We start from the raw sequence: 15,601 nt of genomic DNA, 5'->3' as shown, positions 1-15,601 counted from the left end.
TATTGGAAGACTGCTATCATGTCTCCCCTGGTCCTTCTTTTCATTAAACCAGCCATGCCCAGTTTCTGCAACCGTTCTTCATATGTTTTAGCCTCCAGTCCCCTAATTATCTTCGTTGCTCTTTTCTGCACTTTTTCTAGAGTCTCAACATCCTTTTTGCATCGTGGCGACCAAAACTGAACGCAGTATTCCAAGAGCGGGCAAAACCAGAACCCACCCCTGGATAAAACTGACTTTAACCCTGTTGTGGTTAGCTCTGTCCCTGCTCCTGCCCCAAGGACTGTGGATGTGGGGGAGACATCCACATGCTGCAGGCCTGTTTTGCCCCTGGTGGAATCTGCTGATGAAAGCTCCTCTGACCAAGAAGACATGAGTGACAGGGAGGAGGAGAGTGTGGCAGACCGCTCAGAAGGAGATCAATTATCTAGCTCCTCCTTGGATTCGGAACAAGAGTTAATGATACAGCCACGCATGCGGAGAGCGATGCATAGGCAGCAACAACTGAGAGATTATTATCAAAGAAAAGGAGGCCACCTGTGGGGCTGTGGTCATTAGTGAGGCTGCTATAAAGAGCAGCCTGTGGGTTTGGCCATTGTGGAGGATTATCTGATCGTTGTGTTTCGTGACTGCTTTACTGACTTTGACCTTTTGTGTGCTGATTTTTCCCCGCTTTGAAACTAAACCAGAGCAAAGTGTGTTTCACTTTGTGAAAGAAGAAGGACTGTGAATTGCCTCACAGCTGCAAGCTAAGTATCACAGAACTGATAAGGGACTTGTACAAATTACCAGTTTGTTTGGAGACGAGTGCTCTTGGCCATACCAAAAGAGGGCTTGGTTTAAGGGAATTTTCATTATAAAGAACATTGTTTTGAATGTGTGTGTCTGAAATTTGTACCTGTGAATTTTTGGGAGGATTCTACCAGAGAGCCCGACAGAACAAACCCCGCCCGGCTTGATTCATTGAACAATTGCACCAATTTCCTTAACAACTCATTGTCAAAAAATGGCACACTGCCTGTAACTACTGCCTTGCTTAGCGGCAGAAATTTTGGGCCATTCCTTGTGGGTCATAAGTTGAAGACAAGGATGGCTGAAGAAACAGGGGAGCAATTTTGGAGGCACCCCTCTCTTTTTGCAAAAAAAAAAAAACCAGAGAGGGCGGCGTGGATGGAAAAGCTTGCATTATAAAATGAAGGGGTCTTTTGATCTTTCCTTTTTGTGGAGTCAGCTTTAGGAAAAACTGCTGAGGTTTTCCAGAGCTATATTTAAAATAAAATTAAAAAAATAAAAAGCAACAGTTGGGGGTTTTTTCTAGAGGCTGCCAGGAAAAAAGAAAAGGAAAAGGAAAAACCATTCAAAGATAGTTTTTTTAAAAAAGTCAAACAAGAGTGCTGCAGCTGTCGATCCCAAAATCAAATCCCCAAATTTCAAGCTTTTTTTAAGATACAAAACAAAACAAAACATACATAAAAATACAAAACAAAACACGTAACAAAAAAGGAGCTTAGAAGTCTCCATAATAAAAAAAGAAAACTTTTGTTAATTAGATCATTTCAAAGGAAAGAAAACACCTACTTCGTATCTCTGTTTATATACATTTCAGAATAGTAAATTTATATAATCTTGGATTCATTAAAAAATTCTTCTATTCAACCATATATAGACCCTATTCCAGGTTTTGTAATATTCCGACTTTTCTTGTTGGTTTTTCAACTGCCTTGTCATCATGTCCAGAGCTTTTTAACACACACTCTCAAAAAAACCCCATTTGTTCCGTTTTTTAAACAAAAGCTTTAAAAGAAGAAAGAACCTTTTACGGGGCACAACTAGGGGGTCGGTGGGTGGGTTATTGGTCCCAAAAGGCAAATCCCAGCCAGCCCCCTTCCCCAGGCCCCAAGGCTTCCCAGGCCAACCCAAAATGGGGAGGAGGGGAGACAGGAGGAGGAGGAGGAAACTTTGGACAAAAGAATTGTGCAAATCAAAAGAGAGTGAGAGAGAAAGAGAGAGGGAGGGAGAGAGAGAGAGAGAAAGAGGGGGGGGAGGGAGAGAGGGAGGGAGAGAGAGAGAGAAAGAGAGGGAGGGAGGGAGAGAGAGAGAGAACAGGAAGAGCAAAAAGGAAGGGAGGCCTTCACTCCTTCACTCAAGGCAAAATGGACAGGTTCTCCTTCCCCTCCAGGTCCTCCCACTCCCTTCTACACTGAGGATGTTACTCAGTTGGGTTATGAAAGGTTTGCAAGAGACTACCAAGCACCAAGGGCCACACAGCCCTCCTCCTCCTTTCTACAAACTTCATTCTCTTCTAGCACTGATGATGTTCCCTAGTTGGGTCATGAAAGGTCTTGCAAGAAAATGACCAAGCTCAGAGACCCCCCAAGGACCCCCCAGTCCTCTTCCTCCTCTTTACAAACTCCATTTTGGCATTGATGATGTTACTTAGCTGGGTCATAAAAGGTCTGCAAGAAAACCACCAAGGCAAGGACCCCATAATCCTCCCCCTCCTCCTCTCCCGAAATCCCACACCCTTCTATAGCATTGATAACGTTACCTAGTTGGGTTGTGAAATGCTTAGTGCAAAACAACCAAACTCAGAGAGCTTCCTTCCTTCTTTCTTTCCTTCTTTCTCTCTCTCTCTTTCTTTTTCACTTCTTTCATTCCTTCTCTCTCTTTCTTTTTCCTTCCTTCCTTCCTTCTTTCTCTCTCTCTCTCTCTTTCTTTCTTTTTGACTTCTTTCCTTCCTTCTCTCTCTTTCTTTCTTTCTCTTTCTTTCTTTTCTCCTTTTTTCTTTTTCCTTCCTTCCTTCTTTCCTTCTTTCTCTCTCTCTTTCTTTCTTTTTGACTTCTTTCCTTCCTTCTCTCTCTTTCTTTCTTTTTCCTTCCTTCCTTCCCTCCCTCCTTCCCTCCCTCCCTCTTTCTTTCTCTCTTTCTTTCTTTTTCCCCTTTCTTTCTTTCTCTCTCTCTCTTTCCCCCCATCCTCCTGCAATCAGCCTGCAAGATTAGGATTTAGGGAATTAGAGTTGGGCAGGCGGCAGTTGCCCAGCAGGGAAGGTAGGGGGGAAAAAACCCAGCAGCTCAGCCTGGATTTAGTCACCAATGCACAGCTGAAGGAGGGGGAGGGAGGCGCTTACAGAGGAAAGCCAGGGGGGAGGGCAGAGAATGGCGGAATGGGGGCTGGGTGGGTGAAAGGAGGCTGGGGTCTCCAGAAGCAGCTGCCTCCTTCCTCCTTGGTGGAGGGAGGGGGCCGCCTCTTTCAAAACAGGGTTCTCCCCCCACCTGGTTACTTTTGTGCCCAGGCCCCAAAGCTCAGCCAGCTCCTTCCTCCTCCTCCTCCTCCCCCTCCCCCTCCTCCTCTTAGTAGGGCAGGCTTTGCAGGAAGATGCACAAGGAGGCTGCCTTGCTCCATTCATTCTTTCATCCCCACCACACATGCCTGTCGTTCCCGGTATCCTCCAAAACCTGATACCCGGCGGCCTCCACCATTTTGAGAAGGGAGACAAAGGACTCTGGTTGAACAATGTCCCGGGAGGGGGAAACACCCCCCCCCCCCAACTCACCCCACGAGGCCGTTCCCACCTCTCCCTGCCCCCCCCCCCCCGCCCAGCAGGAAGAAAACAGGGAGGTGGGAAGAGAGGGCGGAGTTGGGGAGGAGAAATCTCAGCCCACCCCCAGAAAAAACTCCCAGCTCCTCTCCTCCATCCATAGGATTGCAAGGGACCCTCCCCAAACAAAACCCACCATTCTCTTCCAGCCCACAGCTGAGTGGGTCTCCATTGGGGAGGAGGGGGCATAAACATTTTCATGGGGGGAACGACACTAGATATTATGGGTACCCTCCAAAGTGAGAGAGTCGGGCTCCGCCAACCTTTTTTAATTCTTTTGGATTCATTGTGTTGGTTTGGTGGGAAATCTATCCATTCATTCCTCCTCCATCGGATCAGACTGGGGTCACCACAAACAGGCCCCTTCCCCAAAATCACAGTCCCCTTGCAGGCGCCAGCTTGTTGTTCTGGGGGTTTCTAGCCAGCCCCACCCTGTGGGGTGGGGGAGAGAAAGGGGCCCATCACAGCCCAGACCCCCCCTCCAATACAAGGGGGAAACCCCATCCTTTGGCCCAGGGAAAGATGCCAAGAGCCCCAGCCCTGAGGTTCCTGCCTCCCAGCAGCCCCCCCCCCCCCCCCCGACAAAGAGCCAAGAGGGTCCCACTCCTCTTGTCTGCAATCGGGCCAAGGCCCCCAGCAAAGTTTACCCTGAGCCCCCCACCCAGCCCAGAGGAACGGAATGAAAGCTTGTGGAGGGGCGGGGAAGAGGAACAAAGACCCCTAGGGAAACCTTTCCTCCTGCCCCGATGGCCCAAGAGACCCCAGCCCCAGCTGGACCCTCCCCTGCCTTCATGAATGGAGACCTTGCGCCCCCTCCCTTTCCTCCCTGGGCAGACAAGAGATTCCCCCTCCCCAGCAGGGTGGAGACCTTCCCCCTTCCTTCCTGAAGACTCAGGAGCCCCCTCCCCATCCTTGCCAAGAGAAGACTTTCTCCCTCCTCCCGTTTCCTGCCCGGGCAGGCCCACAGACCCCCTCAACAGTTGGGGTACCTTACAGAGTGGAGACCTCCCCCCTTCTCCTCCCTGACTGCCCCTCCCCTCCCTCCCTTATGAAATAGAGACCTCCCCCCTTCTCATCTCCGGGGTGGCCCAGCAGCCCCCTCCCCAGCCTTGCCAAGCAGAGATTTTCCCCAGAGACCTTCCTCTCCCCCGTTTCCTCTCCGACCTGGACCAGAGACAACCTCCTCAGCCGGGCCCTCCCTCAGCAAGTGGAGACCTTCCCCCCCTTTTCCTCCCCGGGGTGGGGGGTGTCCAGAGCCCCCTCTCCAATCGGGGTACTTCCTCCCTTGACGAGTGGACACCTTCCCCCTTCCTCCCCTCCCTGTCCGGGCCCTCCCCTCCCTCCCTTACCAAGCGGAGACCTCCCCGGCCGGGCCCATAGACCCCCTCCCCAGTTGGGGTAGGCACTCTCTCCCTAACAGAGACCTCGCCCCTTCTCCTCCCCGGGCGCCCCCTCCCCTCCCTCCAAGCAGAGACCTTTCTCCCCCGGGGTATGTGTGTCCAGAGCCCCCCCCAATGCCCCCCCGCCTTACCTTGCCGGGTGGAGACGTGGCGCTCGTTGGGGGCGCGCAGCCCCACCTGCGGGCAGCTCTGCTCCAGGAGGAAGAGCTCGTCCTTGCCCACCTTGGCGGCCTTGCCGGCCTTGAGGGTGCCGCTGGGGCCCGACGGCGCCAGGTAGCGTCCGCGGCAGTCTCGGAAGGCCACTTTGCCCGCGCGGAACTCGAGCGTGAACTCGGCGTCGGGCTCGGGCGCCTCCACCAAGTGGCCGTCGTGGCGCAGGAGCCGGCCGTCGCGCGCCTGGAGCCGGTAGCGTCCCTCGTGGAAGAGGAGGGCCAGGAGGGCGTCCACGCCCCACGGCACGTCCCGGGCCACGGCCAGCTCGTCCCCGCCGGCCCCCAGCTGGGCGTAGCGCTTGCGGCTGAGGCTGAACAGGTGGAGATGCGGGTGGAGGGCCAGGTGGACGCGCCACTTCTCGGCCCCCGAGACGGCCTGCGCGAAGCACGAGAGCCGGTCCTCGGTGCCGCCGAAGAACCGTCGGTGCGGCTCGGATTGGAGCGACCAGCGGCCGTCGTCGTGCGCCACGATGAGGAAGCGGCAGTCGGCCGTCGGCGCCTCCCGCTCGCAGCTCACCTGCCCGTCCTGGTCAGCGGCCAGGTAGCGGCCCAGGTGGCTGCGCAACAGGACGGCGCCCGAGTCCTCGCCGCCCCCGTTCTGCTCCAGCGTCCAGATCTGCTTCTTCTTCAGGCTGGGCGCCGAGGCGTTGAGCTTGAAGCCGAAGGCCTCGGCCGTCAGGTAGCGGTTGCCGTAGTTGATGAGGCCGAACTGGATGGGGAGCCAGTCCGACGACGAGGCCGGGGGCGAGGGGGTCCCGTTGGCCGTCATGGCGAGGCGGGCGGTGGATGGAGCTTCGACGGGTGCGCGCGTTCTTTCCTGCCTTTCCTTCTCTCCTCCTTCTTTGCTTTCTCCTTTCTTCCTTCCTTCCTTCCTTTCTTCTCTCCTCCTTTCTTTCTTCTTCCTTGCTGTCTTCTTCCTTTCCTGCTTTCCCTCCTTTCTTTCTCTCCTTCCTTTTTCTTCCTTTCCCTCCTTTCCTTTCTTCCGCCTTTTGCCTTCTCGCCCCGACGGCTCCTTTGTTCGGCTGCTGCCGGAGGAGGAGGAGGAAGGGCCGCGCTGCCGGGCTCGAACGGACCGACGGAGGAGCTGGACTGGCCGCAAAGCCGGGCTGCAGCGCCGAGCGCGAGAGAGAGACGCGGGGGATGTCAGGAGCCGGCTATAAGGCGGGGAGGGGGCGCGGCCGCCCCGCCGCTGCCAATTGAGGCGCGGGGCGGAGCTCCTGCCGGGGGAGGGGGCGCGCTGCAGCTGCCTTCGTCCCGCCCCTCCCCCAAACACAATCCCCGGTCCGCGTGGGGGCTGGAGGGGAGCTGGGCTGGGCGGGGGGTCCGCAAGGGCGGGGCTGGCTGGAACCCCTTGCAAAAGAAAGTAGGGAGGTCTCCGGTGCGGCCATGGAGAGGGGGGACAGCTGATGATGGCTGGGGGGGAGGGGGAGAAGAAGGATCTGGCCTTTGGGGGGGGGGTCCGCAAGAGCGGGGCTGGCTGGAAGAGGGGGTCTCCGGTGCGGCTATTGGGGAGGGGGGCAGCTGACGACGGCTGGGAAGGGGGGAACGAAGGAGCCAGGTAAAGGCGGGGGAAACTGGGCTTGTGGGAGGGGGGGTCCGCAAGGGCGGGGCTGTGCAGGAACCCCCTTACAAAAGGAAGAGGGGGGTCTCCGGTGCAGCTATTGGAGAGGGGCTAGTGGGGAGTGGGAGGGGGGAAAGGAGGAGCCAGGTAGGAGCGGGGCGGAGCTGGGCTTCGGGGGGGGGGGGGTCCGCAAGGGCGGGGCTGGCTGGAATCCCTTGCAAAAGGTAGAAAGGGGGGGTCTCCGCTGCAGCTATTAGGGAGGGGTCACAGCTGACGACAGCTGGGGGGAGGGGGAGAAAGAGGAGCTGGACTTTGGGGGGGGTCCGCAAGGGCGGGGCCGGCTGGAAAAGGAAGAGTGGGGGCCTCCGTTGCGGCTATTGGGGAGGGGGGGCGCAAGGACCAGCACCCCCAGCCGCTGGACAAGCTGGAAGTCGGAGGCTGGGATTTCAGGGTGGGGTGGGGTGGCTGGAGGTCCCGAGCCCAGGCGTCCAGCCCTGTTTCTTGGCTGGGGAATTCTGGCAGTTGAAGTCCACAGCCATCATAAAACTGGGGGGGGGGCTCATTATCTTAAATACATTAGGCTGGTTTAGTGCATTGTAAGGCTTCAACCCATTTAATCAATTCCATGATGGTTCCAGAAACCATGGTTTAGCCTGTTGTTTGAATACACATCCATGCCTAATCCTCTTCTGGTTCCCCATCCAACTTTATTCCACCCTAGTTTTCTGTTCCTAAATCCATTAGGATCCTGGCAATCTGCCTGATTTAACTAGTTCTGTTGCTCTAAGCTTTGATCTACTTATTGGGAGATGAAAAGGAGAGAAAAATTAGGAAAGGATATTCTGTGAATGGGGGGGGGTGGGAAAACACATTTTGGAATTACTGCATTGTTTTGGCAGAATTATTTCGGAGGGGGCCATCATATTCTCTCCTCAAATTACCAACCATCTGTAAGAAGGAGGCTAATTATCTAAACAACTGATCTGGAAATTAAAACGGTGTCCCTCTTGATCCAAAGTCAGGTTGTTTTGAAAAAAAACCCGCCCTGCAGATACTCAACTTGTATTAAAAACTGGCGCACGATTAGGAATAGCGATGAACGGAGATAGATCTTACAAGTCTAATAGCCAACAACTTAAAACTAATAGACAAATCGTTGTTTAAAACAAAATACAGCTGGTAAAAGAACAATGAGAATAAAAATTAAAGACATTATAAACTTAAATATAAAGATAAATAAGAATGAAACTTACTTAAATGATTGTGAAAGTTAGATCGTAAAAGGAATATATATTTGTGTGTGAGTGTGTGTAACATATTTTTGCTGATAATGAAAAGAAAGGGAGACTACTATAGATCTATTTCAAGCTTATTTGCTCTCATCAGGCAGCCATACCCTTACTGGGATTTGAACCTGAGCCTCTGCGTTGTAATATATGGACATATATATATATATAACATGTTTTTGCTGAATTTGAAGGATAGATCTGTTTTGAGCTGTATATACATATATATATATATATATATATATGTTTTCATAGATTTTCACGGGTACAGATATGACGGTCTTGGTATATTCGGGTTTCTTCCCCTGTAGGATTTGAAAATTTCTGGCGACGTTTCGACGAGGTCCCACTCGTCATCTTCAGGCTGGTGCTTCTGTCCTTGTTCTAAGGCGAACACAGCGAGACCTGAGCTGCCTTCCTTCTATAAATACTAGTGGCTGGGTGTGGTTATATATATTGATCCAAAAAAATTAAGGGAACACTCAAATAACACCTCCTAGATCTGAATGAATGAAATATTCTCATTGAATATTTCATTTGCACAACTATTCCATTTGCACAACAGCAGGTGAAATTGACTGTCAGTGTTGCTTCCTAAGTGGTCAGTTTGATTTCACAGAAGTTAGATTTACCAGTACTTGAAATTATATTCTGTTTTTTAAGTCTTCCCTTTATTTTTTTGAGCAGTGCATATATACAGTATATATGTGTGTGTATACACACACACACACACACACACACTTAGAATAATCATAGGATGCTACAAATAGGCTGCAGGAAATGATAGTGAACAGGATGGTTGAGATCTATGTTAAATATTTTGTATTTAAATCCTTTGATATAAATCTCTATGTATTTAATTGTTTGTGTTTGTCTTGTAGTATATATTTCTTTTTTATATTGATACTTAATATTTTTTAAAAGAAAAACTGGCAAAAGTCAGCTCTAAATTTTAAGTCTGTGACCGAGAAATCTCTGTAGTTTTTTTTTGGGGGGGGGGCTGGAATGGGGCCATGGGGGACTGGGGATTCCACTCTGCAGGGGTGTTGTTCATTCTCTCCCACCCACTCACTTGAGGCTTCGAGGAGGTGGGTCAGATTTATTCTTTGGGGCTTCATTCTGCCTCTTCTGTTCATCCCTCCTTATTCTCCTGTTCCTCCATCTATCCATCCATTCAGCCTGGACTGTCTCGCCAGTGTTTGGCTGCCCTTATCTCTGGCCCCAGCTGGAGAAGCCTTTGTCGCTCTGTGTGTGTGTGTGTGTGTGTGAGAGAGAGAGAAATGGCTTGTTTGTCTTTGCTTGCAAACCTCCTCCCTCCCTCCTCCCCTTGTTCTCTGCCAACCACCATCCTTCCCCTGGCTCCCCTGCCATCCTGGTCCCGAATCACGTGTCTTTGTGGGGGGGGGGGGAGGTCCTCTTCCTTTCCCAAGCTGTGGGGGCAGAGGGGACCCCAACCGGTTGCAGAAAACTGTCATGGATAAGGGCTTTTTCTCACTCTCTCTCTCCTCCCCCAGGGCAAAACTGAGTGAGTTTGGGGGTTGCCAAATGCTAGCCTTAAACATGATCTAAGTATTGCCCTCAAGATCATATGCTGCAACGTCCTGCCTGTCGGCGACTACTTCAGCTTCAACCACAACAACACAAGAGCACACAACAGATTTAAACTTAATATTAACCGCTCCAAACTTGACTGTAAAAAATATGACTTCAGTAACCGAGTTGTCGAAGGGTGGAACTCATTACCGGACTCCATAGTGTCATCCCCAAACCCCCAATAATTTACCCTTAGATTATCTATGGTTGACCTATCCAGATTCCTAAGAGGTCAGTAAGGGGCGAGTACAAGTGCACTAGAGTGCCTTCTCTCCCCTGTCCTATTGCTCTCCTATATCTCCTATATCTTTCTTCTATTCCTATATCTCTTCTTCTATTCTTTCATTGATATGTTCTATTCCTATATCTTCTTTTCTATTCTTTCTTAGATATATTTTACTATGAGTATCTCCTCTATAACCTTCATCATGTATTTTACTATGTGTGTGTGTGTGTGTATATATATATATATATATATATATATATATATATATACCCACTAAAACTCTCATTGTGTATTGGACAAAATAAATAAATAAATAAAAATAAATAAATAGCCTCATCCAAGAATAGGATAACGATGGGATGGATTGGAGTGGAGCATGGAACATGGAATATAGAATATGAAAAATAGAATAAAATGGAATAAAAAATAGAATGGAACATGGAATGGAAGGAATATAGAGAATAGAATAAAATTCAGAATGGAATGGAATAGAACGGGACATGGAACATGGAACAGAATATGGAATATGGAGAATAGACTAAAACATGGAACATGGAACTGAAGAAATATGTAACAGAATAGAATGGAATGGAACGGAACATGGAATGAATATGGAATATGGAGAATCAACAGGATCAGGATCAACACAAGGGAGAGCTTTGCAGCTGGGCTCAAGGAACTCTACGTATGCTCAGAGGCACTCTTGCTGTCCAGATTTATTTTGTTGAGACCACCAACTTTGAGCCAAGACCTCCTTGGGGAACATTTCTGTCCCCCCATTTGAACTGAAGCTCAATTCGGGTAACAATTTTGGGCAGGTTTTATCTCGAAACGGCGTCTTTTCCATGTAGCTAGTTGGCTCTAATCTCCTGCAGGCCTTTTCTAAGACGAAAAACAAGCAAAATGAAACTCAGCTTGAGACTCAATCCAGCTTGAGCTGCCTAACAAAAAAAAAAGGGATTTATTTCTTATTTTTTGGTGGCTCAGATGAAGGTCTTGTGTCCTGAAGTGACTCAATATCCCAACAGGAATTTTGAGCGATTAAGAGATGCTTAGAATTTTGCCGAAAAATTTCTGAGCTGCGTTGGCTGCCGGCTGGGTAGTTCACATTTGTATTTCTTTCTTTTTTTTCAAAACAGCCCAAAATATAACCACACCCTGCTATATGTTGTGGTTAGCTCTGGCCCAGCTCCTGCCCCAAGGACTATGGATGTGGGGGAGACATTCACATGCTGCAGGCCTGTTTTGCCCCCGGTGGAATCTGATGATGAAGGCTCCTCTGACCAAGAAGACATGAGTGACAGGGAGGAGGAGAGTGTGGCAGACAGCTCAAAAGAAGATCAATTATCTAGCTCCTCCTTGGATTCAGCACAGGAGTTAATGATACAGCCACACATGCGGAGAGCGATGCATAGGCAACAACAACTGAGAGATTATTATCAAAGAAAATGAGGTCACCTGTGGTTGGGTGGGGCTGTGGTCATTAGTGAGGCTGCTATAAATAGCAGCCTGTGGGTTTGGCCATTGTGTAAGATTATCTGATCGTTGTGTTTCGTGACTGCTTTACTGACTTTGACCTTTTGTGTGCTGATTTTTCCCCGCTTTGAAACTAAACCAGAGCAAAGTGTCTTTCACTTTGTGAAAGAAGAAGGACTGTGAATTGCCTCACAGCTGCAAGCTAAGTATCTCAGAACTGATAAGGGACTTGTACAAATTACCAGTTTGTTTGGAGACCAGTGCTCTTGGCTATACCAAAAGAGGGCTTAGGTTAAGTGAATTTTCATTATAAAGAACATTGTTTTGAATTTTCAAACGTGTGTGTGCGTGTGTGTGAAATTTGTTCCTGTGAATTTTTGGGAGGAGACTACCAGAGAGCCCGACAGAACACTATAGAAGTAGAAATATGTAAAAATGATAGGTCAGGACAGGAAAAATAAAATTAAAATACAACCCGTGTTCATCTACTGGCTCCATCTGCCTTCTTCCTTCTCTGAAATCATTGAGATCTTCAACACAAACAAATGCAAACACTTTTCTTTCTTTCGCAAGAAATAAAACCCACTTTGTGCCAGGGCTGCACTGATGCTGCAGTCCAAATGAAAATATTTTAGCTGGCAACCCTGGTACAATCTTGCCCATAAAATTCCAGCCAGCTCTGATGTGCCTGTCTTTTATCAAAGTTTTAAATTACCCAGGCTTTAAAAACCTGGCTTTCCTTACAGGCAAAACCACATTCGAACACAAAGGCTTCAATTCCGTTTCTTATTTCCTTGGCCCAGTTCTTCTACAAAAATGGTGGAAGGTCTTAAGCATAAAACCTATCAGGAAAGACTTCATGAACTCAATCTGCTGGCTGGGGAATTATGGGAGTTGAAGTCCGGATATCTTCAAGTTGCCAAGGTTGGGAAACACTGTTGTAGTCCATCCCCCTGCTTTTGTAGAGTCCTGCGCATGAGGTTCACAACCTGAGATTTGTTGTGTTGAGTGTGGAGGGTGGGGAGCAGTGAAGGGCTGCAAATTTTTTTACTACACACTGTGGGTGTGGCTTATTTTATGGGTGTGGTTTTCCAGCCATGTGACCAGGTAGGAGTGGCTTGACGATTATGTGACTTGGGTGGCTTAAAGGTCATATGACTGGCTTAAAGGTGGCCAACTTGAGATCACTCACGTCAAGGGTTAGGGTTAGGGTGTCTGGCCTCTCCTCACCTCAAAGAGAGACAATTTCCCCATCTATTTACTATTACAGAACATCCAAAATATACTATTTAATTCTATGTAGAATAGAATAGAATAGAATTTTATTGGCCAAGTGTGATTGGACACACAAGGAATTTGTCTTTGGTGCAGATGCTCTCAGCGTACATAAAAGAAAAAGATGCAATTGTCAAGAATCATGTGGTACAACACTTGATGATTGTCATGGGGGTCAAATAAGCAATGAAGAAACAATCAATATGTATTTATTTATTTATTTTTATTTTTTTTTATTTTTTTATTTTGTCCAATACAGTACACAATACATATAGAAGAGAATAGACATGTAGTAATATCGATAAAGAAAATATATAAAAATAGAGAAGATATATGAAAGGAAGAAAATATATATGATATATGAGATAAAGGACAATAAAATAAAAATCTTAGGATACAAGCAACAAGTTACAGTCATACAGTCCTAAGTCGGAGGAAAAAGGTGATAGGAATGATGAGAAAAACTAGTAGAAATATGTATATATACCATATATGTATGTTTTTGTAGATTTTCACGGGTACAGGTATGATGGTCCTGGTATATTCAGGTTTCTTCCTGTGTAGGATTTAGAAATTTCTGGCGACGTTTTGACGAGGTTCCACTCGTCATCTTCAGGCTGGTGTTTCTGTCCTTGTTCTAGGGCGAACACAGCGAGACCTGAGCTGCCTTCCTTCTATAAATACTGGTGGCTGGGTGTGGTTTGATGGCTCAGCAATTGCCTGCTGTGTAGAAACTTTCTGGTGAGTCAGTGGGGTAACACCTGGGGTCGTTGATGTAGCTGAGGTATGCTGATTAGTTAATGGTTATGGATTAGGCGTGATATCCTGAGTAGTTGGAGCTTGCAGGCTACTTGATTGTTTTGAAATGTGTGTTCTGAGTCTGGTTTCAGTTTCTATGGCTGGGATACGTTCGTTTATGAGGGCTGGTTTCCAGATTTCTGGTAGGCGGGAGGTATCATCCTGCTTGTTCATATTTTGGGGATGTTTTTCTATCTCGATGGCTTCCATGATTATTCTTTTGCTGTAGTGTTCTGTTTTGGAAATTAATTTAGCACTGTCAAAATCAATTTTATGTCCTGTAGTTTTGAAGTGTTGGAAAAGGGAGGAGGTTTTTTCTTTTTTCCTTAATGCATTCTTATGTTCTGCAACACGTGCATTTACTCTCCTGTTAGTTTGTCCAATATATGTGGCTGGGCAGACAAACTAACAGGAGAGTAAATGCACGTGTGTATACACATACACACACACAGCTCATGTAAAATTATACACATTCAAGTCAACCTCATTTACTGCCATAGGAAAAACATGCCCAGAGCCCAGAAGGGAAAAAAAGAAAACAATTCAATTTTTTTTCTACTGGTTCTGGGTACCTGGCCAACATTTCTCTACCGGTTCTGCGTACCTGACCATACCCATAGGATCCCATCACTGGTGGGGAGCCCTATTTGTAGCCAATTTTAGCAACTGGCTCCAAGACTTGGCACGAGCCGTGAAAATATTGCTATTCTCAGAGATTGCCAGTTTCCTAACAGTCAGGAAGAAGAGAGGGTGGGGGTAACCCCCCCCCCCCCCCCGAGGACAATGAGAGCACAAGAGATTAGTGTCTTTTTCTCAGCCTCCTTCTCCCCCTCTTCCAAAGCCTGGGCGGTGAGATGCAAGTGGGAGAAAGGACCCTCCCCAAGATGGGGAGAGGCAGGAGAAGGCAGTGAAAGCCGAAACCGGCTTGGTGGAGGGTGGGGGGACACAGACAGGACCCCCTTCTGTTTGCTAGCTGCATGCAGTTGGTCTTGGGAGGAGGCGGTGAGTTGCTTGCAGAGGTGTTGGCCCCATCTGGCCAGGCTCAGGGCTGTTTGAAAAACCAGAAACCCACCCACCCACCCCCGTAACCAATTGGGGGGGGGGGCTGTGCTGGTTGCCTTCAAGGCCATCGAGCAAGCTATGCAAGAGAGACAAATATTTGCCTAGTGATTCACAGCCATTCGGGTCTGCAAAGGTTGTTTTTTTTCCGGACAACAGCCAGCAGCTCCTGTTGAAACCCCAAGTAGGATTATGGAACAGCTTAGTCCTCGGGTCAGCTGCCCCCCCCATTCCTGGTACTTAAAAGTGTGTGTGTGAGGAGGAGAGGAGGAGTCTCACCTCGATTTGCGACCACAATTTGCTGCAGTCGTATAGCAAGCCGTCCCAGCATCAGCAGACTTGATATTTCAGCATTCTTTGCAGAGGGTTATAGAAACATAGAAGATTGACGGCAGAAAAAGACCTCCTGGTCCATCTAGTCTGCCCTCCTACTATTTCCTGTATTTTATCTTAGGATGGATCTATGTTTATCCCAGGCGTGTTTACATTCAGTTCCTGGGGATTGACCAACCACGCCTGCTGGAAGTTTGTTCCAAGCATCTACTCCTCTTTCAGTAAAATCATATTTTCTCATGTTGCTTCTGATCCTTCCCCCCAACTAACCTCAGATTGTTCTTGTTCTTGTGCTCACTTTCCTATGAAAAACACTTCCCTCCTGAACCTTATTGAACCCTTGAACATATTTAAATGTTTCGATCATGTCCCCCCTTTCCCTTCTGTCCTCCAGACTCTACAGATTGAGTTCATGAAGTCTTTCCTGGTACGTTTTATGCGTAAGACCTTCCACCATTCTTGTAGCCCGTCTTTGGACCCCTTCCATTTTATCCATATCTTTTTGTAGGTGAGGTCACCAGAACTGAACACAATATTCCAAAGATGGTCTCACCAGTGGGATCACAACCTCCCTCTTCCTGCTTGTTGTACCTCTAGCTATGCAGCCAAGCATTGAATCATGATGAGAATTTATTTATTTATTCATTCATACATTCATTCATTCATTCATTCATTCATTCATTTATTTTGTCCAATACACAATACATATTGAAGAGGATAGACATGACGTATTATATATAAAGAAAAGATATAAAAGTAGAGAAGATATATGAAAGGAAGAAAAGAT

At 48.1% G+C, this 15,601-nt stretch overlaps 1 protein-coding gene across 1 annotated transcript in view; it reads right to left on the bottom strand.

Moving 5' to 3' along the window:
* Window positions 1-6,429, bottom strand: part of LOC139155546 (fascin-like) — a 36,365-nt gene extending 29,936 nt beyond the window's left edge. The window contains exon 1 of the mRNA XM_070730727.1: window positions 5,127-6,429. Coding sequence (XP_070586828.1) covers window positions 5,127-5,976 — 850 coding nt within the window. The 5' untranslated portion in view covers window positions 5,977-6,429. The remainder of the gene's footprint in view (window positions 1-5,126) is intronic.
* Between the last annotated feature and the right edge of the window lie 9,172 nt (window positions 6,430-15,601).

This window comes from Erythrolamprus reginae, unplaced genomic scaffold (assembly GCF_031021105.1).
Source record: "Erythrolamprus reginae isolate rEryReg1 unplaced genomic scaffold, rEryReg1.hap1 H_3, whole genome shotgun sequence".
Classification (NCBI taxonomy): Eukaryota; Metazoa; Chordata; class Lepidosauria; order Squamata; family Dipsadidae; genus Erythrolamprus; species Erythrolamprus reginae.
The sequence above is the reverse complement of the archived record's forward strand: the minus strand, read 5'-3'. Positions and strand labels throughout refer to the sequence as shown.